This window comes from Musa acuminata, chromosome BXJ1-10 (assembly GCF_036884655.1).
Source record: "Musa acuminata AAA Group cultivar baxijiao chromosome BXJ1-10, Cavendish_Baxijiao_AAA, whole genome shotgun sequence".
NCBI lineage: Eukaryota > Viridiplantae > Streptophyta > Magnoliopsida > Zingiberales > Musaceae > Musa > Musa acuminata.
Window position 1 is genome coordinate 32,698,641 of NC_088336.1, and position 22,781 is coordinate 32,721,421.

The 22,781-nt window shown below is 40.6% G+C and overlaps 4 protein-coding genes and 1 long non-coding RNA gene across 6 annotated transcripts; 3 read left to right on the top strand and 2 right to left on the bottom strand.

Annotated features, from left to right (window-relative positions):
- The first annotated feature begins 317 nt into the window (after nucleotides 1-317).
- Nucleotides 318-5,383, top strand: LOC135596270 (uncharacterized). 2 transcript variants are annotated; one of them, XR_010480895.1, is made up of 4 exons: nucleotides 318-516; nucleotides 2,743-4,231; nucleotides 4,326-4,623; nucleotides 4,791-5,383. It is a non-coding gene; the product is annotated as an uncharacterized LOC135596270 (long non-coding RNA). The 2 variants fall into 2 exon arrangements; XR_010480894.1 differs by having other exon boundaries at nucleotides 2,743-4,623.
- On the bottom strand, nucleotides 2,715-4,966 carry LOC103969399 (amino acid permease 3-like). The gene is made up of 7 exons (XM_009382914.3): nucleotides 4,881-4,966; nucleotides 4,297-4,530; nucleotides 4,123-4,216; nucleotides 3,831-4,048; nucleotides 3,585-3,724; nucleotides 3,252-3,479; nucleotides 2,715-3,140 (listed from the first exon to the last, which is right to left on the bottom strand). Exons 1-7 carry the CDS (start codon nucleotides 4,954-4,956, stop codon nucleotides 2,715-2,717), a joined length of 1,416 nt encoding a protein of 471 aa, XP_009381189.3. The 5' UTR covers nucleotides 4,957-4,966.
- A 314-nt stretch (nucleotides 5,384-5,697) lies between the features above and the next one.
- LOC135586366 (uncharacterized protein C3F10.06c-like) lies at nucleotides 5,698-13,686 on the top strand. The gene is made up of 8 exons (XM_065088356.1): nucleotides 5,698-6,042; nucleotides 6,789-6,949; nucleotides 7,581-8,295; nucleotides 9,647-9,750; nucleotides 9,835-9,943; nucleotides 10,042-10,101; nucleotides 10,538-10,769; nucleotides 13,303-13,686. The coding sequence occupies exons 1-7, from the start codon at nucleotides 5,760-5,762 to the stop codon at nucleotides 10,729-10,731; spliced, it is 1,626 nt and encodes a 541-aa protein (XP_064944428.1). The 5' UTR covers nucleotides 5,698-5,759; the 3' UTR covers nucleotides 10,732-10,769; nucleotides 13,303-13,686.
- Nucleotides 13,687-15,128: 1,442 nt separating this feature from the next.
- Nucleotides 15,129-16,087, bottom strand: LOC103969401 (uncharacterized). The gene has a single exon (XM_009382917.3). It carries the CDS (start codon nucleotides 15,943-15,945, stop codon nucleotides 15,298-15,300), a length of 648 nt encoding a protein of 215 aa, XP_009381192.2. The 5' UTR covers nucleotides 15,946-16,087; the 3' UTR covers nucleotides 15,129-15,297.
- Nucleotides 16,088-20,201: 4,114 nt separating this feature from the next.
- LOC103969951 (uncharacterized) lies at nucleotides 20,202-21,005 on the top strand. Its single transcript, XM_009383584.3, has one exon. It carries the CDS (start codon nucleotides 20,232-20,234, stop codon nucleotides 20,820-20,822), a length of 591 nt encoding a protein of 196 aa, XP_009381859.2. The 5' UTR covers nucleotides 20,202-20,231; the 3' UTR covers nucleotides 20,823-21,005.
- Nucleotides 21,006-22,781: the final 1,776 nt, after the last annotated feature.

The following is a 22,781-nucleotide window of genomic DNA, read 5'->3' on the forward strand; positions in this document are numbered from 1 at the left end:
CCCAATTCATGATTGGGGCCCAATGAATGAGTCCAAGTCAGGCCCATTCATACGATTATATGGGCCTATCGCTTTGAAATTGGGCCTCAAGGGCAAATTAAATCAAATGAAATTAACACTTTTGATGGAAAATTGCAGCACGATTTATGCCACTAATTTGGCAACTATGCCCATTTTGTATTGTCATTTGGAGAACTAATTCGTCCAATGGCAATTTCGAAAATTTAATGAAGATCTGCGGAGTAGAACGTAATCTCGCCATGCCTCTTTAACAGCGTCCGTATCGGCCGAGTGCTTTCCCTCCCACGGAAGCCGTCTCTCGTCTCACCTTTTCTCCGCTTGTCCTCGTGCCCGCGGTCCATGGTTTCCGCCTCCTCCGACCGCCGCCTTCTAGACCCCTCAACTCTATCGCCGTTGATCCACAACATCACGCGCGGGACCTCCCTTATCGCCCTCGTCAACGTAATCAGGCAGATACGCCGAAGTCAGGCAGAGCACATTCCGTTCGATCTTCAGGTACAATGCTATCATCTTGTGTTGTTTTGCCCCATGTTTATTGTTTAGTAAATGTGGGTAGATCGATGTTATCGTGTCATTGTTGATCGACTTGGAACGCCACAATCGATTTCATAGTTGTTTTTTTATAGGAATTCTATGATTATAATGCTAATTTTTTCCTTTATTTGATGGATGATTGATAGGTTTTTGGTGTGCTCTCTTTTTTTCTTCCTGGTATTGAGTGAGTTTTTGCAGAGTTACATGTGACAGAGATGCGGGACTGACTAATGTATCAGTGGACTTCTGTAATTTAAGTGAGAGTACCAAAACCAAAGTTCTTTCTTTAACAATTATTCATGATTATGGAATTACTAGGCGAAGACTGGTGCATTTCTCTCATTTCGGCACCACTTTTGGCATCTTGTTGTCAGAGTTTATTCCTATCAGCTTCTCCCATTGCTACACCACTTTTCACTCCATTCCAGTGTCTCTGCCTCCAGTACAGGCCTTGAGTCTGCGGATATGTCAGTTAGGTGGGGGGAAAATGTATAAATGAAACTGAAAATCAAAGTGAAGCTAGTCAAATTTCCAATTTGTTTATTTAATTTAGTACTCCTTTTCCTTTCATTTTTTCCCTTTAATTTGGTGGGATTATGCCTGATGTTCTGGTGTTTTCTGCGAACCTGAGGGTCAAGATGTTCGAGGATTATGAGAAGTTATTGCTGTATTTTGTGAACTATTTGTGTTATCCTTTTCTGCAGTAAGTGTTCCATGTTTGATATTGTTACAGTTTCATCTAACTTCACACTGCCTCACTTGCTGAGCCCTCTCCTTGCCTTTGGGCAGTTAGCTTCTATTCAGTCGGAGGATATTAAACTCTGCATACTTACCTGCAAGCACTAGAAACAAGTCAATCCTATTCCACTCAAACTTGAACTTGATACAGTAATGGGCTTGCACATCTTTCTCTAGTGTATTTTCTTATGGCTTCTCACCCTATTTTGTTTCCATGTTCCATTGACATTTTAACTTCGTCTTAATTGACAATAACCTTGTTTTCTACCAACAAGGCCTCCTGCATACTTTGACATGAGTTTTAGCTGGGGCTAAGCAATCACAACTAGTAATTTCTCTGTATTATGGTTGGAAAATGCCGAACTATGCAGTCGTTATTATTCTTTTACAGGGCCATGATAGTATAGGGAGTGTTATATTTTCCTTCTGTGATTCATTTGGCTGTTGGTTTTCTACTAAATATAATGCTTAATGAATTTTGATTGAAAACTAACGCTTGACCTTCTTGTTGGTCTCTATAATCTGCCTATCCACATATTTTACTTGTGCAAAAAATTTGTTTGCAAAGGTTGACACATTTTCTCACAAATTTTTAGTTTTTGACCAGTTTTTTTTGGATTAAACATAATTGATTTTTTTTCAAAAGCTTAAGACCTTTCTTTATGGCTTTGATAAGATAGGATATCCTGATCTGAAATTGAACAATCTTTTCCGCTTTGCTGTTAAACAGTTTCTTTACCATTTCGGACAAGCTCGCCAACTAGAAATCATATTCTTGGGGGAACCAGCCATGTAGTGTATAATCTGATTTCGTTAGATGAACAATGATCACATTGAATTTGACAACTAAAATTGCATCAAGGAGACAAGAACCAAAAAAAATTGCTTTTGTTTGAAATAGTAATAACATAGGACAACCTAAAGGGGTGCTAAGGTTTAATGGATTGATAACAAAGTTGGTGAAAAGAGAAAAATAAAAAAATACAATCAGAAAGAGGAAAGAGGAAAATTTAGTATGCTCAATTTAGTATTTAGAGGAAAATACTCAATTAAAACAATGAAAGTACAAGTAGTGCAATTTTAGTGGATCATGTATAGTCAAGGAAAGGTATAGAACAGATTTATATGATCGTACTCCATTGTCATGATACAATAGTGACACGAAATCACTAGATGGGCATCCATTCTTTGGTATCGACTTGATAACATGCATCATAAATTTGTAACTCGCTGGTGCTTGCTCATGCAAGTACAATATTCATGATTTTTCAATAATGATGTATTACTTTGTATGGATTTTTTAGCCACAAAAAGTTCTAATATCTCCATAAGATTAAAATCATAGAGACCAGTGATGACTACAACTAAGAAATCAGAAAGACAGCTTCTGATTGGTTTCAGAGATGCTACTGAAGTTGTTCTTATGTTTTTGACGTGAATGGTGAATAGTGTTGAAGTGACTGTGCCACCCCTTCAATGGAACCACAAGCTGCAGCCAAGGAGACAAGGAAGCAGAGGAAGCTTAAGCTTTGCAACAGCATCCACTTGGGTGAAGACCTTGCAATATGATTTCGTGAAATGTACATCTCAATGGGAAAATACACTGTTAGAGGCCAGAATCCCACAGCACCAAGTAATGAAAGCACATCATTGAAGAAGGGCATCAGCATTGCGAGAACAGTGCTTATCACCACAAAGGTTGTCCTCCACAGCAGTCGGAAAATGTTAATGTTGCAGCCAAGGTTTTTGTTAATTGTGATGGGATGCTCATGAGTCAGTATTTGTAAGCCAGGACACTTTCTAGCAAACCATGTCTCTACTGCAGCAAACAATGGCTGGCAGTACACCTAGAAAATGAAATAGCCAAAATGTCTATTATTAGTTAGCACAGAAGATGTCTGATGCAGGTAGAGAGATCTTAAAAATTAGTTATTGTTGCTGATCAGATATGAGGTTACCTGGTAAGCACCAACTAGATGTGCCACTATGCAGACATTACCGACATCTATTAGCCAGTATGGCTCATAAAATCCGAATCCGGTTAGTATGTTTCCTGGAGCTTGGTTCCCAAATGCAGAATAACCTAGGCAACCACAAAGCATATAGAATGTAGTGGTTGTCACCACACCGATTAAACTTGCTTTCTTCATTTCTTTGTTCTCTGCAGGAGGAGATCTTAGGGTGTCCTAAAAGTCATGAATATTGGATGAGTGCAGAGCAAGGATGTGATTCATAAGCAGGTAACCGAAAGACATGACAAAGGTTTTGGTATACATCAGTAGTCAGCCTACCTGGATTTCAATTAAGATCATGGAATATGAGTAGGAAAATGCTATATCTCCAAGTGCCTGAAAAGTGCTCCATACCTTCTGAGATGCACTGACATCCACTCCAACTATCGTACCTGTAATGGATGTTTTTCTGGTGTTCCCTGTCGAGACCAAAGTCTGATTCAGATTTTCTCTTCGAACGTTTATGCTTAAGGTATTGCAAGGTTGTGTTTTGTTGTTTGATATTTGATCATACAAAGGAGACACCTGAGATGATTCTGGCTGCCGAGAGACCCACAGCAATGAAGGAATAAGCAAAGGACATCACTGCTGCAACAATGGACAACCACCATAGCTTATGAAAGTTGGGCAGTTGGGACAGGAAGATCTGAATGATTCCATACCCGACCATGAACACATTGGTGGAGATACTGCAAGCTGCTTCTTGGCCTTTCTTGTGGAAACAATTAGATTTGCTCACAGCCCTGTGGTCATCCAAAGAAGAAACTTATTAGAGATGCCCAAATCTGACTTTGTGTAGAGCATGCAATGAGCTTACGCAGCACTGAGGCCTGCGGTAATCGTATAACCAATGGAAACTCCGAAGAGGTTGACATACTGGCAGAGTCCGCACAACCAGATCTTATTTCCTCCTGCATGAAGACTTTGTATGTTTAATTTGTTCATGGAAAGTTTGTACCATGATGAAAGATGGGGTTAGAAATTCAAGTGCCTAAGTTGGATTTCACTGCTCTCATGTAGGTGACGTTTCTCATCCCAGATATTGGATCTTCAGTCCTGTAGCAATCTGCTAGAAGACTGGAAGTGTAGACGGTGATGAGGGCGAAAAGCGCCAGAGCTAGAGGTCCAGCTATCCAACCAAGTTGCGCCATCGCCCACGCTAAGGATAGCACACCAGAACCGATGACTGCTGTTACGATATGTGAGCTTGCTGTCCACACAGTTCCTGCACATTACATCATTGCCTGTTAGAATAGAATAGCAGGGAAAGTTTTCGGAGGACCGGATCAGTAAGAACTGAAATCAAACATCATTCAGGGTTAGTATAATAGCTGAAGCATGAATTAAATCATATTACCATTACTCTCCTCCAAATCCTAAATATGAATATAATTTGAGCTAATGCATAACCAACCAGTACATGTTGCAATTTTTCATGCATGATAATGTCTGACAAAGCCTGTTCTTTTCACTCTTGATTTGTAGGACTCCTACTTTTCTGCAACCGTGCATGACAACAGGTGGGGGAGGAAGAAGAAGGTGAGGAAATCGGACAGGCAAAGGAATGATACGTACCAGTCCTCCTTGGGCGGCCGTCGTCATCGAGCTCCTCGTCCATCTTCCCTGCCATGATTATTCCATCTTCCTCCATTTCTGCCTCGAACGTCCTCATCTCTCTCGTCGTGTCTCTGTGCAACTGATGGATCCAAGAGCTTCGTCGCAGGTTATGTACGTATTCATGTGTTGTGTATATACCTGAAGAGAAGGTCACGGGGAACTAGTGCTTTTGTTCGATGCAGGAATCCTTGTATGTATCTACCTCTACATACGTATATACGTTAGTATCTACTGTGTTTCGTGCAGGTAGGGTTCCATCTACCTCTCTCTATCTATGCATATAAAGAAAAGGAAAAGACTGGAGTGGATCGATGGGTGGACCGACAGGCGTCGCTCCTCGACGACCCCGTCGATCCGTTTGAACAGGTCGAAGTCGCTTTAGCGGTCCTCAGAGCTTCTGTTCTTGGCGATGGATTAGCCATCAATTTTGGGTGTTTCCAAATTTATGTAATGATTGTTGGGTGGTATTTTGAAAGAAAGAAAGGGAAAATAAAATAAGTTATTAATTTAATTACATATGACTGAGATCGGAGGCTTCAATGACAGAGCAATAATGCAAATCCCTTATGTGTATAGTTTTATTGTAAGTATTTGATCCAAAGAACAAGAAGGAATAATAGATAAATTAATCTCAATTATGCATTATATAGTTTTTTTAAGGATTAATACATAAATTAATCTTTCGATTTATAGCCGACTATTATTATTATTATTATTATTATTATTAGCCGTTCGATTTGGACCGTACATTTTGCCAATTGACATTTTATAGCGGACTGAAGGCGGGGCTAAACCCTGTTTTCGTCGCTCGCTGGGCTGGTCGGCGACGTGGCGGCGATGGCGGCGGAGGAGAGGATGAGCGTCTACAGGGCGTCGAGGAGCATCAAGAGGATGGATAATTCGCTCTACAACGCGCTGCGCTCCATCTACGAGGACTCCACCTTCGTGGCCGAGATCGCCGGACTGTGGCCGAGCCTCCCGCTCGTCGCAAATCTCCGCTGCGGCCTCTGGTACTCCCCCCGATTCGAGGCCACCTGCTACTTTAAGTCCACCGACGGGCACACCAACAACTGGTGCTTCAGCACCTCGCGCCTCAACCTCCACCTCGCCCGACTCGCTGGTAAAGCCTACAAACCCGCATTCCCCAAATCCTCAAAATTTCTTTCTTCGTTGTTTCCTTTTGTTGGAAACTGGCGTATGTATAGGGCTTTTCTCTGAGTTCGTGATCTTGGATTTGTTTATATGCTGTCCTTCGCGAATTAAGGTTCTTCATTGAAAGATCACGCGGAAGAGTAAACGATGGGAGTTTTGGCTGGTGCATCAATCTTTTCCCCCACTTGGTTCTACAGTTCTTGTCCTCACAAGATTTTTTTCATCATGTGTTATAGATTGAGGAGTCGGAAGAGGGTATAAGATGGGATCCTGAACATCTTTCAAACTTGAGTTTAAAGAATCTTTTAATTGGTTTAAATAACAGCGATGGGATTTTCTAGGTTTTGTTGTGCTTGCTATACCATGGTTCTTGTGATTTTCCTTGCGAGGTTTCTTTTGATGGATTATACAAGGGATAAGAGATGGAATCTTGAACATCTTTCATAGTTGAGTTTAAAGAATCTTTTAACTGGTTTAGTTAACTGCCACGAGATTCTCTAGGTTTCCCTACCTTCTACACACGAGGGAGAGAGAAAAATATTTCATTTCTTCGAGGGTTTTTTTTTTTGCATCGTTTCTGATTCTTTCTGCACCTGTAGATCTCATCAAATGGTTCTCTCTAACAGAATGTGAACTGCGTTTGTAGTTTTGCAGTTGACTTTGTTTTATAAAGGTGTGTTGGGGCTGAACGTTTGTTTTTCTGAATTTTGGTAGGACAGAGAGGAGGGTGTCTTATAGTCGATTCGACGAGGAAGGGAAAACGCTTTCCAGATAGCATGTCAAAGACAATTCCAATATGGGCATGTGTACTAAATTGTGCGATCAAGAATTATCTGCAGAGGATGCTTGGTGATAACCACCAAGGTCAGGAACTGGTAGGCAACAGATGACATAAAAAATAGAACTATTGTTTGCTATTTGATATTGATCTGAATTATAAACATTCAGAACCTGTCATTAAAATCGTACCTAGCCACATCCTGGCTCGGTGCTCTTATATTCTTTAAGGTATCTCTATGGTGGATTAGTTGGCTTATGGCCTGCATCCTTACCCATCCTTCCCTGTAATATGTGTTGGATAAGTATCCATTATTTGTTGACATCTTAATCTGTGATTATAGACTTAACATCAAGTTAGACCATGATACTGGTTTCTGAATTTTATGATAAACTTAATTTTTGTTATTTCAAATTCTCACAACATTAAAGCACAATTTGCAAATTTATTTATTGAAAATTTTTCTTACATGTTTGCATATCTTTTGTTCCATTAAAAATTTTGGATGCAAACCGAATATTTTTGTCTATTCCTGTACAGAGAACTTTGCTACAAAATCTTTGCCTTGATTATCTACCCAGTTGCACAATGATCCTTTTTGTCTACCTTTTTTTTCGGTTATTGTAGCATGTTCATCTTATGGTTTCTAAATCATACATCAAAGGTTCTGTTCAATTATATTCTGGGATTGATTATTTTTATGTTTATATGTATTATACCTCTCCCAGGAATCTAATATTTCCTCCAATGAGACTTCTGACATGAGGCTCAAATCTGCTGACTGGGATTGCTCCTTGCATCTTCCGATATGGGTCTCAAACTCTGAGAAAGCAATTATAGAGACACACCTTCAAGAGTGGACCGTGCTGTTGGAAGCTTGCGGTGCTGATATTAGTTCTCTTGCGTCAAACTTGAGAAAGCCCCTTCGTCCATTATGGATTTCTCAAAAGACTCTCATTTGGTTGAATGAAATTCCTGATCATGATTCTTGGGAGTTCATACCACTCATCCTGGTCTCAGCATCAGCATCAGATGGAATATCTCAGTCAAGAACGAGCTCAGGATTTAGCTGGCATTATATTCCAGGAGCTGGAGATGATGAAGAGAGCTGGGCTCGAGGCCTGTCACCTGACCTGTTTTGGAAGCATGCATTCGAACTTATAGATACTGGGCCTGAACTTTGCAATCGACAAGTTGCTGAAATTGTTGAAAAAGAAAGAGTATATCTTGCACAAAGGGGCAAATATTCTCCTCAAGTAACACTCAAGACTGGGAAATCATCGACAATCAATCATCCTATTTCTCTTGAAGAACCTAATATTGTTAGTGAGTTGATGGAGACTGAATTTCCCATCAACTCCATGAGTTCAATATCATCCTGCAAAGAACATACTATATTTTGGCTTGGTTTGACTAATGTTGCAGTGAGCACAACCTCACATGGTATACTAAGTTCTTTTGTGTTTTTCCCTGCAGAATTGCTTTTAAACTCTCTCGTGTTCTTGATGCTGAATCTCTTTATTCTTTTTGCACTTAAGCTTTATCATGTTCTTAATGCCTGATCTCTTTACTAGTTTTTCTTTAGCCCATATATTTGTTCGAAAAGGTATCTGTAAATCCACAATGTCTCAAACCCAAAATGACATCATATTTCCTCAGCTTGAGCCTACAATGCTACCACTAGGTTGGTTCTGTGGCTTGAAAGGCATAACATGTTATCTATCAATCTTGATTTAGGGTCATGTGAGTCGTTTGGCTTCTTTATACTTTAGTATGGCCTCAAAAGGTATGAAATATTGGAGGTTTGGGAAAATCAGTGCATCATATTATCTTTTGATATCTTACTGATATAACTGAGAAATTCTGATGAATTTCTTACTTTTTGTTGTTTGTAGGAAAAATCCTTTGAAATTATGATCCACAGTAGCTTTGTAATGTCTTACTAATTTTGAAGTCCTATATCTTTTTTTTCATATGAATAAATTTTGTTAGTTTATTGGCTATCTTGCAAATGTTATATAACAAAGTACTTTCTTTATTCCAAGACCCCTCCATGCAAAATGTCCTACATCACTTATGCTTATTGTTGTTACTAGTCAACAAGTTATTGTTTAAACCTGATGATAGACTCTCAGTCTGCAATTCCTTTAAGACATGAATCTGGAGTTTCACTATTTGTTTGTTTTCTCAAGAAGGTAGGTCCATTATTCAATAATAGTTTAAAATATTTTTTGATTAAACATACGGTCCAACCAATTGACCCACCGATCAGACCAGTGACCCGAGGCTTAACCGGATCGCTTCTCAGTTCGGTTCTGATCATGGTCTGCAGTACCGGACCATATCGCCCGGTACGGGCGGTACGTACCGGTCCGACAGACTTCCGGTACGCGGACCATATGTTACCGGTCCGACACTGTAGCAACACTGGTTGTACCGCTCGGTATACCGTACCGTACCGGTACCGAGCCCAGGTCGAAACTCCGGTACGGTACGGTATTGCGGACCTTGGTTCTGATAACTATGCTCCTAACCCCTTCATGTTCCTTGTTCGCTTATCAATAGAAATGAACCCATAAGATGATGGATTTTGTGTTCTAACAGCTAGTTGTGACCTATATCGGGAATAAACAATAAACTACTTTTAAAATTGGAGATGCCACTCCAAAGGGATGTGCATGTAGTTGAATATATCTCTTAGGTGTTCTTTTTATCATATGTTTTATTGGATTTATTGATGGAAGCAGTGTTTTATCTTTCTCGCTCATTCAGCTTATTATTTTTGTTCATGCAGTCTTTAATGCATCTGATGATGTTGACTGTGTATTGAACTGTGACAGCAACTCAGGATCATTTTCCTTTCCATCAGCCAGTTCCCAATTGCATCTACCTATAGTGGTGGGTCCAACAAGTTCTGTATTTAAAGATTTGCAATTTCAAGCCTTATAAGAATATGTTGTAATCTAAAATATCTCTTTGCAGACTTCAAAAGTGGATCGGTTCTCCTTGATCAGGAATCTTCCTTCTGCAATTGATTTTGCAAAGCTAAACTTGAGTAGAGGAAGAAAACTACTAGTCTGTTGTCATAATGGTGAGAGTCTAAAACTTCTTTTCTTTATTTCAGTGTTAAACCACATTGGAGAACCCATTTCATTTCATTCATTTCATATGTTTGTACTTTGGTTTCAGGAGAAGACATCAGCATATGTGTGTGCCTTGCTGTCTTAATGTCCTTGTTTGATGAAAAAGGTGTGCAATTCTTTTTACTAGTTAAGTAGATGTATTGTTTTATTTGCATTTGCTGAAAGTGAAAGTTAATGTTCAAGATATAAATTATGGATTTATGCTTTTGAAGTATGTGGATTATGAAGATGTTAAATTATGTGGTTGTCTCCTGCAAGTCTATGGTAAGCTTTTGAAAACATCTTTGGTAGTATTTTTGGGAGGCTTGTGAAACGGGTACAGTTTGGAGTCTTTTTCCACAGTTATGCTCATAATACCATGCTTTCATTAAAATGCCATAGTTTATGTTGTCATCTGTTTTCATTGGCTAATCTCATTTGTTCTTTTGTCTCTGTGCTTATAGTGACCATTGAAGTTCATGTATTGTATCAAATTAGCAGAGTAGCTTTTGGAATCCTTGCATCCAACTTTGGCCATTTTTCATCTATAACTTCCTCCACAGGATCTTTTGACGGCGGCAATTCATTCATGCATACCACGATAACCAAGTGGGATGTGAGGAGAAGGTTGGTCTTCATTTGCAAATTTGCCACAAGCGCACGTCCATCAAGAGGGAATTTGAAGCAGGTTTTTGGTTTTCTTAGTAGAGAACAAGAATCAGCCATCATTGCAGAGTCTGCTCTTGATGCCACTTGATCCTGCTGCAACTAATGCCCCTTGTGGAGCACCACCAAGTGAGATACCATCTTATTCCTATATGTTTCAAGTGTTTTTTTTTAGTTATCATTGTACTTTTTATGGTGTTATGATTTAATATTTTTAATTAAAGTATGACTTTAGCTGTGGCACTGTTCGATCAATGACTAGCAGTTATTTGCAGATGCATCAATAAGAAAGGGTAGTTTATGAGGTACTGCTGCACATCATGAAATGTTGGTGAAATATATTGAATAGACATGAATGAGACTGTTGAAATTGGAATCTACATTTTGTTGAAGTATGTCCATAAATGTTTATGTATCCGATAACTGTATGTTATATGGCTGTAAAGTTAGGTTCCTCTTGATAAACAATAAGATATTTAATTGCTTTGCATTGATCGCATTTGAGCAATCATAAGAGTAGCGTGTATCGTTCATGCTACAAAGATTGACTAATTGTAGTTGTGTTAATGGGCCCAAGTGGGCCTTGGTTTTTTTGTTGGTAAGGCCCAGTTAGGCCACGGTTCATTATATAGAAAATGGAACTGGTTCTAAGTGATTCGGGGGGTTCTGTAGTTTTGATTGATAGAAAAGGAAAATTAAAATTTTTGACCAAAATTTGAACTTAGGTCATTAGATTTTGAATTTGAAGTGTTAATCACTACATAATGAAACTCATTAGTGTGTGTTTTTCTTTTTTTTTTTTATATTTTCAGTCAATTTGGAATCAAACTAGAACCCTTGATTCTGACTCCAATGCCAGTTCTAGGTTCTAGGTAGGAATCTGATTCGATTCAGAATTGTCGCCCAATTTGATTCTGATTCGAACCGAACTGTGACCCCGGCTAATAATACCACATTAACCAAACTTCATGAGTGTCTATCTAGTTCTCTGCATTTGAAACATTTGGCTTCATGAGCTTATAAGGTTACAACCAGAAGAAGTCATTTTCTTCTGTATTCTGATGACATTTCTTGGAAGCCATGGACCTACTTGCCAAAGGTGAACAAACCAAGAACATGTGAGATGGTATAAAATTCTGAAGAAGAAAACCGAGTTTGGTGGATCATATGAGCTATCTTTTTTGCATTATCACAAACATAAAAAATTGGCAAGCATCAACAATAGAACACAAAAAAAAAAAAGTGTGCTAATTTTCTGTAGGATTAATGGTCAATTTCTAATTGGTGAGGTCCTCTTAGGTCTCTCTTACATAGGAAGAGTTGGAGAATGGAAGATCGTGTGGATGGCAATGAAGCTTTTTTCTCCACAATCACCTTAGCAACTCAGTGGCAGCTTAATGATTAGTGCACCAGGTCTTGAGCTACATTGTGCTTAATCAACATAAGATTAAGAATTCAGCATTAGCACTAAGACTCTAAAAGCATGTAGATTAAAGTTAAAGCATATCAAAAGCAAGATTTAAGCCTTTGAAAGCTTCAGCTGTTGACACCAAATAAGTATTAGGACAAGTCAAAATTATACTGCTCTAGCCATCAATCAACCTAATTAAATTAGTCTCTCCTACTAGCAGTAATGGAGAACATATCTTACCGATTCATATCTTCCATGTGATTTCAACATTGTTATGAACCGGAGACGCGTGAATCTTAGAAGCAATTAAGCGAGGCTCGGTTAAATGATGGTTAGCATTAGCATACGAAAGCTCCATTAATCGTGGCATTATGCCATGTCGCCGATGTGTTTACACCATTGTCCTTTCATCTTTGTGTCGATTGGTGCCACTTGGGTTCACACATGGCAATCCAAGGCCACATGTACATGGCGTGCCATGCACGATACGCTACCGATCGATTAAACCGCAACTAAGCGTTGATCGGTGCGACAAATGATGAGCTTGGTTTTGTTCCAATGAGAAAATGGTATGTGAAGACTGAGCTAGTAGATGGAGGAAACATCACTGCTAGAGACTTTAGGTGTTCAATCACATTCCCTTGTGGAGTTGAATCAAGAAGGCTTAAATGCATGAGAGAGACATGTTCCTAATAATGCAACGCCATTGTGTTTTCCCAAATCAATCTCCATTTGAGGTCACTCTCTTCCCCACCTATTCCACCACCTACACCAATAATACTACAAGGTAGTGACAACCATGCAAACCATTCGAGACCATACCTTTGCATGACATACATGCAGTTCTCTTTTGCAAGAAAGTTTTATTTCATCTGAGGAGGATCATAACAGGAGCTATATCCAGCATCAAGGATGACAAGAAATGCTATGCAACTACAAGGAATAAGGAAGATTGTGCTGGAGTAGTATGATACATATATTGTGCATATGTGAAGCTCACACACATTTAAAAGTGCATATGATGACAGAAATGTGTTTGATTCTGAATCCTTATGTTTTTCGAACTCTTTAAGTAAAATTTCTTATCATCTTTCACTTTAGAAGAATGAGCTGAAGATTGTTAGAATAAGATAGTGCCAAATGCATAGAACAGTTTGTTTAAAGCAAAGAACAATGCTTCCCTCCAAAGCAACTAGGAAAGAAATATTGCTGATAAGATTATAATATATACAATCATCACTTTGAATGCAGGCAGTCTCCTCCACAAGATGACTTCCGAAGGCCATGATCCTGTAAATGCTCTGGAAACAATTCTTGGCAGCCATACAACTATTTGGTTGAGAAGTTGTATAGGTATTGCTACTAACTTGAGAAAGAAACATCTCCTCTCCTTGTGTGTGGTAAAGTGTTTAGTCCAGAGGTGATATATGTTTAGTCTATTCAAAGAGGGAGAGGAGGAATCCAGATAGGCACCTTCATGCTGGCATCAAAACAGAAGCTTTTAATTCCTTACAATTGCCATGCATGTCACATCCATGGAGGCATCAGATAGGTAAGATGCACCCTAAGCCAGTAGGGCATTTGACATTGCCCTCAATCAGTACTGTTCTCGATGGAAACCATGTCTTTTTCTAACATTATTGTACCTTCTATTCTTGTGGACACCTAAGGAGCCTTATTATTGATTGACAGACGAAGAGATGGTTTGAATCAAAATTACAGATCCAACAACTTATTAGTATGTAGGTTAAGATAAATCGAGACATCGAATCTGTATTATATAGTACAAGATGGTATAAGTCTTGCACTAAATAATTTTTTGGAAATCTGATATCTATCGATACTCTCGATACCGGCATGATACCGGTATAATATCGGTCCGAACCGTAATCTACCTGAAATCTTAAATCTTGATTTGTACAAAATTCCTATGATAGTAAGAGTTGGTGTGTTCTAGGATGATAACTAGGGTTCACACGAGCATGCACCAAGTTTGGACCCGTTCCTAGGGCAGACTAATCAAACCAGTCAGCGGTCTATTGTCTTTGTTGACCTAAAGAAATCGACTCTAATAGCTAATTAAGTGAGTATCATCAACAATTAAGACTGTCCACAACAACTGAGAAAAATTGAATGAGAAGTCACCATCCAACTTGATGATCAGCATGATTAGCATTTGGCAAGATCATGGATCAAGTAGCCCGGTATTGTGACACCTTGACTATCTATCACTTGGAAGAAACTTCGACCATGAATTTGATTTATATTATCTATCTTGTCTATCGTTTATTTAAATAAATTTGATTAGTCTAAGAGGTTATTTCACTTCGTCGTCACATGGTAACATCCAAAATAATTTTAACTTAGTTTCCTATTTTACTCAGATTATAAATTGTGATCGGAAGATTTTGTGAAAGAATGTTATTTTGTTGATCGAATCATATATTTGATTTAATGTAATTATAATTTTTTTAATTAATCATGAGGGTTTAGTTTTTTAAGTCTGAGTAAGTCTAATAGTTATTCATTAATATTATTATTATTATATTTTAAATTAGTATTATTTTTTGTTTTTGTTCTCTTCTTAAAAATAATATCGTTGTTCATCATGCTACGTCATCTTCATTATTATTATCGTTTTAGAAGAACTCATGAGATATATTCTTTCTTGCGCATCTCATCAAATATCACAAACATACATATATAATTCTTTCTACATAAGAAATCATGTTTTATGTACCATAAGTTTAATTTTATTGCCTTATTTATTGAAGGCAATGTTGAGAAACATGAAACACCTGAAAACAGTAGTTAATTGAAAGTAGATAACTCTATCTTGGAGCTGTCTGTCTTTTATTTTTCGATTGCAGGCAGTCTAAATTCATTAAAATTCGTGTTCATCGATGATTTCATGATCACACACGTGTTCAGTAGATCAAACTCCCTTTTGAGATCCGTGTGACAGATCTTGTTGTTGTGTATGACCGATATATAGACTCCCGGCACTCTCAACATCTCCGGCAACCTCATCCATGCAAACTGCGGTGATATCCTAAACAATCCACCACAACACACGATGCAATCAATGCGTGCTTCGTTGCCACAAGAAGAAGAGCAAAAATGAATCCGTAGCTGAAGCAGACTGATGATGAAAGCGTTCACCGAAACTGAAGCTGCTGTAAGCAACATAGATTATTCACATTCTACTCGTTCACAGAGAAGCATCGCAGTGAGAAGAAGGTCGTCTCAGGCTCGTCCCATCAGCGGTTCACGGCGGTGGTGCTTGTATTCCGGTGTCAGCGGAATCCTCTGCTGAAGACGAAGCTGCTCGTGGAACCTCTTGATGAACTCTTCCGCCTCCTGGTCGATGTGGCTGTCCACCTCATCGTCCTCCGCCAATGGGAATGGCGAGTCCGTGATCCTTAGTTGTCGCACCCCCGCCGGGCTCTTCACGAAGCTCCAGCTCATCGGGGCTGGCGATGGCGATGCCATGACCGACTCAGCGTCGGACGCCTCCGAGTTCAGTATCTCGAATGCCTTCGCCACCGCGTCGTAGTCGTAGTCGTAGTCGTAGTCGAAGCGGCTGTGGCGGTTCTTTCGCTTATACAAGGGAGTGTTGCTACAGCTGAACTCCACCTCCTTGGGGTTGTAGAAGGAGCGGTTGGGGTCCATGGACCGGCAAGAGAAGCCCGAGTACATGGAGGATGCGCCATGACGGTGGTGGTGGTGGTGGAAGGTGACGAGGTTGCCGAGGGCTTTTCCGGCGATCTTGCCGCGCTTGAGGAGGAGGTTGAGATCCATCATGAGCTTGTCCTTGGAGAGCCCTTTCTGGATCATGTAGACCACAACCCTCACTATGCGCCACAGCCTCTTGGCTGCGCTTGCGGACTCCATTTACACAATGTCACCTGCTCACACCTTCACCTTTTCTTTGGATGGTTTTCTAGGAAACACAGAGAGAGAGAGAGAGAGAGAGAGAGAGAGAGAGAGAGAGAGAGAGAGAGGTTAGATGAGAGGAGAGAGGACCAAGGCTTGAGACAGCATGCGGAAGGAAGACAGGGTATTTAAAGGGCAAATAAAGGTCGAAGAGAAGCCATGAAACGTGAGAGACAGGATGTGGTGAGGATATTTTACTTCAATTATTGGCGCAGAAATTACTAGAAAGACCCCAAGGGGTGGGATTTGCGAGACCGAGGGCGGGAAGTGGCGGCTGGTTTGGACGCATCTCGCGTCTCCACCGAGAAGGCGAAGCACATGATCTGAAGGTGAAGGAACGAGAGACGGCAGCTGGTCGGCCAACAGCAAAAGCAGGGCGAGGGAGGAGCGGAAGACATCTAACCAGCCACGTGGCAGAAAAGTGGACCGCGTCATAAATGTCGACGTGCACACCACAGGAACTCGTCGTCCAAAAGAACACAACAAAGGAGCGGTCCAATCCACCTCGCACTACATTATTGGTTTCCACCTTATAATACAAGGAATGTCGTGACCAATCGAGCGAAGGAAGAAAGGAGGTGGCGCCACATGGCTCCTTCGCGTCCACACTCGTAACTTCACTCGGGATCCCGACCATGCTGTATGTATGTATGTATGTGCCAAGCATTGCCGTTTTGGATGAACCCGACCAGTTGATAAGTCATCATTTATCTATTTTGATTGAGTTTACATAAGCTTTATCTTTTTGAGATAGCTTCAGCAAGGAATTGTCTACACACATTTTTGCTTGGATGGGTCCAAAAAGTGATGATGTTTATAAATTAATATATATATATATATATATAATAATATTAATAATTGATCAACCCATTATTGTCTGTATCATCGAAATAGAATTATTATATTTACATTTCCAAATGATAATGATAACACTGATGGGAAATATTCATTGGTCCTTTTCAAATAGGTTCCTGGAATCATTTTTTTTAATGCTCTATAAATATAGTTTGCCTATCATAAATGTCCCTCAAATGTTGTGAGGACAACATACAAAAAATTGTTGTAAATGTTATCAATTAATTTAATTCTAGTGAATGCAAAAAAAGCATCACAAGATTAAGTTTGACATTAACAGCCATTTTTCGGTGTCGTGTTAAAGATCAGTATAGTTCATGGATTTTTGTTGACTGTGAAAAAGTTGGTGGGGAATCAAAGGGCAACACAGTGTTGCTTCTCTGTCACCAGTTAACCTTTCTCTTCCTTTGTCCCGATCCAATGTGTAATGCTGCTCGATCACTTGCTTCTCCGTAGCAACCTTATGTGCCCTACAATTAAGTCAAACACTTGTAATCAAATGACTGTAGGAGTTTGGAGTTTGATTGTTTCTCTGTGGAAGAAAGGACAGGTTGACACTGGACACAGGTGGACTCAATGATGCATGCATGCATGCATGTGTAACGCTCTCTGTTCTTCTTCTGATTTCTTTTAGTCCGAGACACACAGGTGAGTTGAGGCAGACAATTGTGTCAGCCAGTCAACAAAGAACACAGGCACATATCATGCTACAGTTCAAGATAAATTTGCCGAAATTTCACCAGAGTTATAGTTACCCTCACAATGCACTTGTCGCTCACAAATAGATCTCATGCTCCATGGTAGGAATCTGCTGTCTTCTGAGACCTTATCCAGCAGGAAAGCTGAAGCACAGGCAAAGCAGCATCCTACATTATCAAACACAAAAGGGTGACTAGTGGTCTGAAAGCTAACTTTACAAGCGTAATTCATAGTTTATGATTCACTCACATAAAAGCAAAAGTCGGTGAGCTAAACTTTGCGAGCATATGAAGACTATGCTGAGTAACTGATCACACATTCAAATAACTTTTCCAAAAGTAGTGCTTGTGCTTTTCCTTAATCCAAAATCTGAGGACAGGATCCAAGTGCTATTCTCCTCGTATACAATATGACCAAAGGCTTCCTGCATTTCCTTCAGAGTGCAGAAAACTTTTGATAAAGGATGTTTTACTGTAGTTGTACAACTTATGGCAGTCCACATCGAGATGCATTTGGTAGAACATGAGGTACTTTAACAGCTCAAATTTGATGAAAACTGTGTGTGATTTGATAGGCCAAACTGCTTTTTCTGTCCTACATCCTCCGAGTTAGATTAAAGTACTCGTATGAACTCCTCAAGTTGGACTTATAGATCCTCTCTAAGTGTGTGTGTCTGTGGTTGCATGCACATCCGGCTAACAATTATATTATATTCTAAACAGGCTGGCCCATATCAATCATTCATTTCCCCAAGTATGTGAACGTTGTTGTCCTTCTATAGGTGGAGAGGATTGAGATCCAGCAGTGGCTAGTATTCTAAAGGAAGAGATAAGCGTGGGGAAAGAAAAAGGTTCATATGATAGAGAAAGCCTTAATTAGGCGAGTGGCGAGGCAAGAGATTAGTAGGGTCTTGCATGAGAGCTTCCCATGGCACCACCGATCTTTCCTCTATCCTTGACTAATAGCTCAATTATTGTGGATATTTTTCCTCCTCTCCTTCTCTCATCTTGATATCACGTACGTTAGGCATACGCATTTGTAGTTCTCAGCAAGTCCGCAATAAAGTATGAGGAACGATCAGTGAAGGCTTGGGAGAACTTTTGAGCCATAAGATCAGTTTGTCATCCGAGCTAGTAGTCGTTTTACAGGTCGTGATTGCAAGGTACGCATGTCAACTCACAGATTGTGATTGTATGTTTGGCACCTTCTGCTGCTTCTTCTTCGGTGTCACTGCCAGAACTCAATTATAAGGTCGGCACCATTAATGGTGATGAGAACATCTCTTGTGCATTGCACGTGTGGTGAGATGAATCGGGCCTTGTGAAGAATAGACGAACCTGTCAAACTTTGATGATTTCATAGGCGAGCTAAATCTGAGTGTTCTGGATGTTCCATCGATGAACTCGAGTGACACAGGTGTAGTAGCTTGTAGCTGAGTTCATAATGAACTCGTATCTGAGTCACAGATGCAACTCACTTGTTTTGATTCTGAGCTTAGGAATGGAGTCTAGTGTGCTGTTTCCTGCTCTGCAAGTACAACAGCATTGATAGTTTCCAGGTAGAGGAGAAGGTAGTATCAAGGATGCTTTCATGGAGCAGGCCTATGACATATGTGATGCAGTAGCCCATTAAGCTTTGATTCTGAATCTGTATGCATGAGAAAGAGACTTCTACAGATATACAGCCTACTAATGAAACCATACTAATTAAGCCTGCATATTTGTTCCACCAACAGGACTTGTCTGTCTCAAACTATTACCACAAAATTGTGATGATCACTGAGACTTGTTCCTCCTCCATGGGAATATCCCTCTTACTTAGCAGTTCATAGCATTTACGATCCAACAAACAGCAGAAAACAGTCCATAGATTCCGTATAAACATGCACGAAGAGTAGAACTATGTTCAGTAAAGAAGCACAATATTACTGTGTTTTCTTGCTTCTAATTCGCCGGCGAGAAGCAGCAAAGTAGTGTATACAACTAAGGTCGTCGAGGATTGCATGGATACCAACGTGAATAAAGTGTTACTACACGGCCAAACCTTTCTTTCTCCTCAGCAAGCATGCGAAGCTTGCTGGCTTTACCAACCTAACCATAGAGAACTTCCAATTGATAACACATGAAGCTTTCTTCCTCCTTTCTCCATCTTTCTCTTTCGCCAGGGTTCTCGTGAATGCCTTGTAACATTCACGTAATGGATCCATGGCCTTGAACGTAGCTACATATGACTGTCAAGCAGGCTTCGCATACATGGCTTTCATGGATCTACACGTGAAGCCTGTTGCATCAAATGTTTGATCCAATTTTCTGCAACTATTACCAAGTTGAAAGTGTCTTGTTCCATCGGTAAGTTTCTGGCTGTAGTCGTCTGCTAGTTTTGATGAACAATCACCACCTCTTTAAGGCTCATGACTTGTCTTCATGATATCTAAACATGCATGTGATAGATCACCATGATGCTGAGTTATCGTAGGATTCATTGCTAATCTGCCTGTGATCATCACGACTACTTAAGCTGTATTTGCATGCATCCACATCCCGTAAATTAACTTCACGGGATATATAGCACTTGAGGTCACGTCCTTTCTGGTGTTGCTCTCAGTGGCTGCTATAAATAAGGCTTCCATTTCTGTTCTGGAGCTCAAACGAGTTCTCATTTCGGCTCAACTCATTCGCATAGCAATCGACATGGCACCCGATGGACAGACGCTCAACGCTTCCTACACCAAGAACAACTTGGCGGGTCGACAACGGCCTCGACGGATCTCGATGGAGGGACTTCAGAGAGCAATATCCGACCTCTCCTTCCAGCTTGGAAAAGAGGCGGTGGAGACGACGACACTGCCACCCATCTCCGAGGTGGAGGACGCTAAGTGCGAGTGCTGCGGCATGTCCGAGGAGTGCACGCTGGAGTACATCCGCCGTGTGCGTGAGAAGTTCTCCGGGAAATGGGTATGCGGCCTGTGCTCGGAGGCGGTGAAGGAGGAGATGGTGAAGAACGGTGGGAAGCGGCAGAGAGCTCTCGAGGCACACACAAGCGTGTGTGTCAGGTTCAACAGGATCGGGCGGACGCACCCGGTTCTCTTCCAGGCTGACGCGATGAGGGAGATCCTGAGGAAGTCCTCGAGAGGTGGAAGGGTGCAGTCAAACAGGGAGATGGTCAGGATAGGGAGCATCACAAGAAGCTCAAGCTGCATTCCTGACATTGCCAAGGAGATCAACAAGCGCAGAGCACTCAAACGAAGAGTCCAGGTTGCTTCACACTCTTCTTCTGGCTGATTCGGGTTCCTAAATTGAAGGGTTTTTTTTTTTGTTGGGTGTCACACTTTCTCTGATCTCAGAACAATTCTTATTGTTTGAGGACGTGGAGATCTCTCCTAATTGTAACCCTTGAATCATGGTTGACTTTTTTCCTTGTTTGGTTCCATGAAGAATGTCTTCTACAGATGATCTTGGACTGTAGTTTCCTTTGTTGATGATCACTGCTAATCATAGTTTTTGTGGTCTTTACATGAGGCCCAACATTACACACGAGTCAGCCCATTATTCTTTCAACGTGCCAAAAGTTCTTCTTCTTCTTCTTCTTCTTCTTTCTTCTTCTTCTTCCCATTTCGACGTGGGTCGAAAGTCTCATTCGTCAAAAATGATGGGGACATGGCACATCCCATGTGAGACACGTCAACCTACTAATACGTGGGGCCCGTTGACATATATCTTCTCACGTCATATTGAAATCTTTCGGACAAATCCACCAACCTAAACATTATTTTTTTCTTCGGCACCATTGTCAGTCAGCTACGGATGCATGCAACTCTTATGTAGTTTTTATGCCAATTCTAATGCAAACAAAGAGGTTACCATCTCACTTAGTGCAATCAATTAGGCAAAATCCAGGAGATCTTAGTAGGGTCAATCATTTACAAGATTCCATCAGCCTTTCCGTGAGATGTTTTTTTATCCTCCCTCTCCACCACCCCCACCACTGAAGTCATAGGTCCTCTCTCTCTCTCTCTCTCTCTCTCTCGTTCTGTGTGTGTTAATGATCCTGCGGGACATGTAGGTCATCTAAAAATGAAGATGAAGCGTCACCAACCAAGTTGATGACTACTTTAGTTTGATGTTGATGTAAGAAGTTGGTGGGGAGATCAATCTGACATGCACGGTGAGAGGCAAGCATGCTCCTGACTGACCAATCTTTAGCGTCTAAGGCCTCGGCTTCTAGCGAAGAGTCGAAGACAAGCAACATGAAACCCAATTCCGTGTTATTGTTTTCATATGTACGTCGAATATGAGACTGATCATGAATGCCATCTCTAAGAAGGAAAAGAAGCGAGAGAGAGAGAGAGATGTTGTGATTGAGACACCCAAATTTGCATCCGCAGCAAGATAGAATAACATTTTAGCACGATCACACACTATTCTAAGATCATGCATGTATATTTATTTAATCACTATGACTCAATTATTATGTCATTAGTCTAATATAATTAATTACATGACTGCTCTATGAAATTTCAAGTATCAAGTCACGATGATTTGAGAAATGGGTTAACATAGTTAACATCATCCACTCAATCAATTACACATGTTTAAGTTAGTGTTTCCTTACTCCAAGCTTAGCAACTCTTCATAAAGAGAATTATGAGACGGCATTTGATACTCAACAGAGAAAAGAACAAACAGATTATCTTGACAACCGCATGACCCATACTTTTGCTACGGATCCAACAACTCGTGGTAACAAATCCATGGATCATACTCGGTGTCAGAGGAGGAGGACCCCCCCTTGCAGTACAGACATGGTAATGTCTACTTGCCACTTTTGGAGTAAGAAATACCGGGGGCAGTTGTCCTTCTTCTCTCGGTGTCCGGATTTGGAACGGTTTAATATTATTTCCAGTGATGGCTTTGAGGTGTATCTCTTTTGCCAGGATATAAAAAAAAAAAAAACCAAATATAGCAACAAATCTAAGGGGGCGGAGAGCCGTCACTGTTCCGACGGCAACAGTTCCTCCGTCTTCGCGTGCTCAAAAGGCAACTGTTGTTTTGACCCGATGATTTACCCAAACCCGATGACTTATTCCGGTGGTGAGTGCAGAGTCCACATCGGGGCCCACCAACGTGGACGGTAACAACGCGGGTCCTTTTTCTCCAGAAATAAGCCACACGTGGTAAATTGCGGAATATTTTTAGGCCCATTAGCGACGGCAGGCGGCGAAACGACCGGCACGCCCTTCG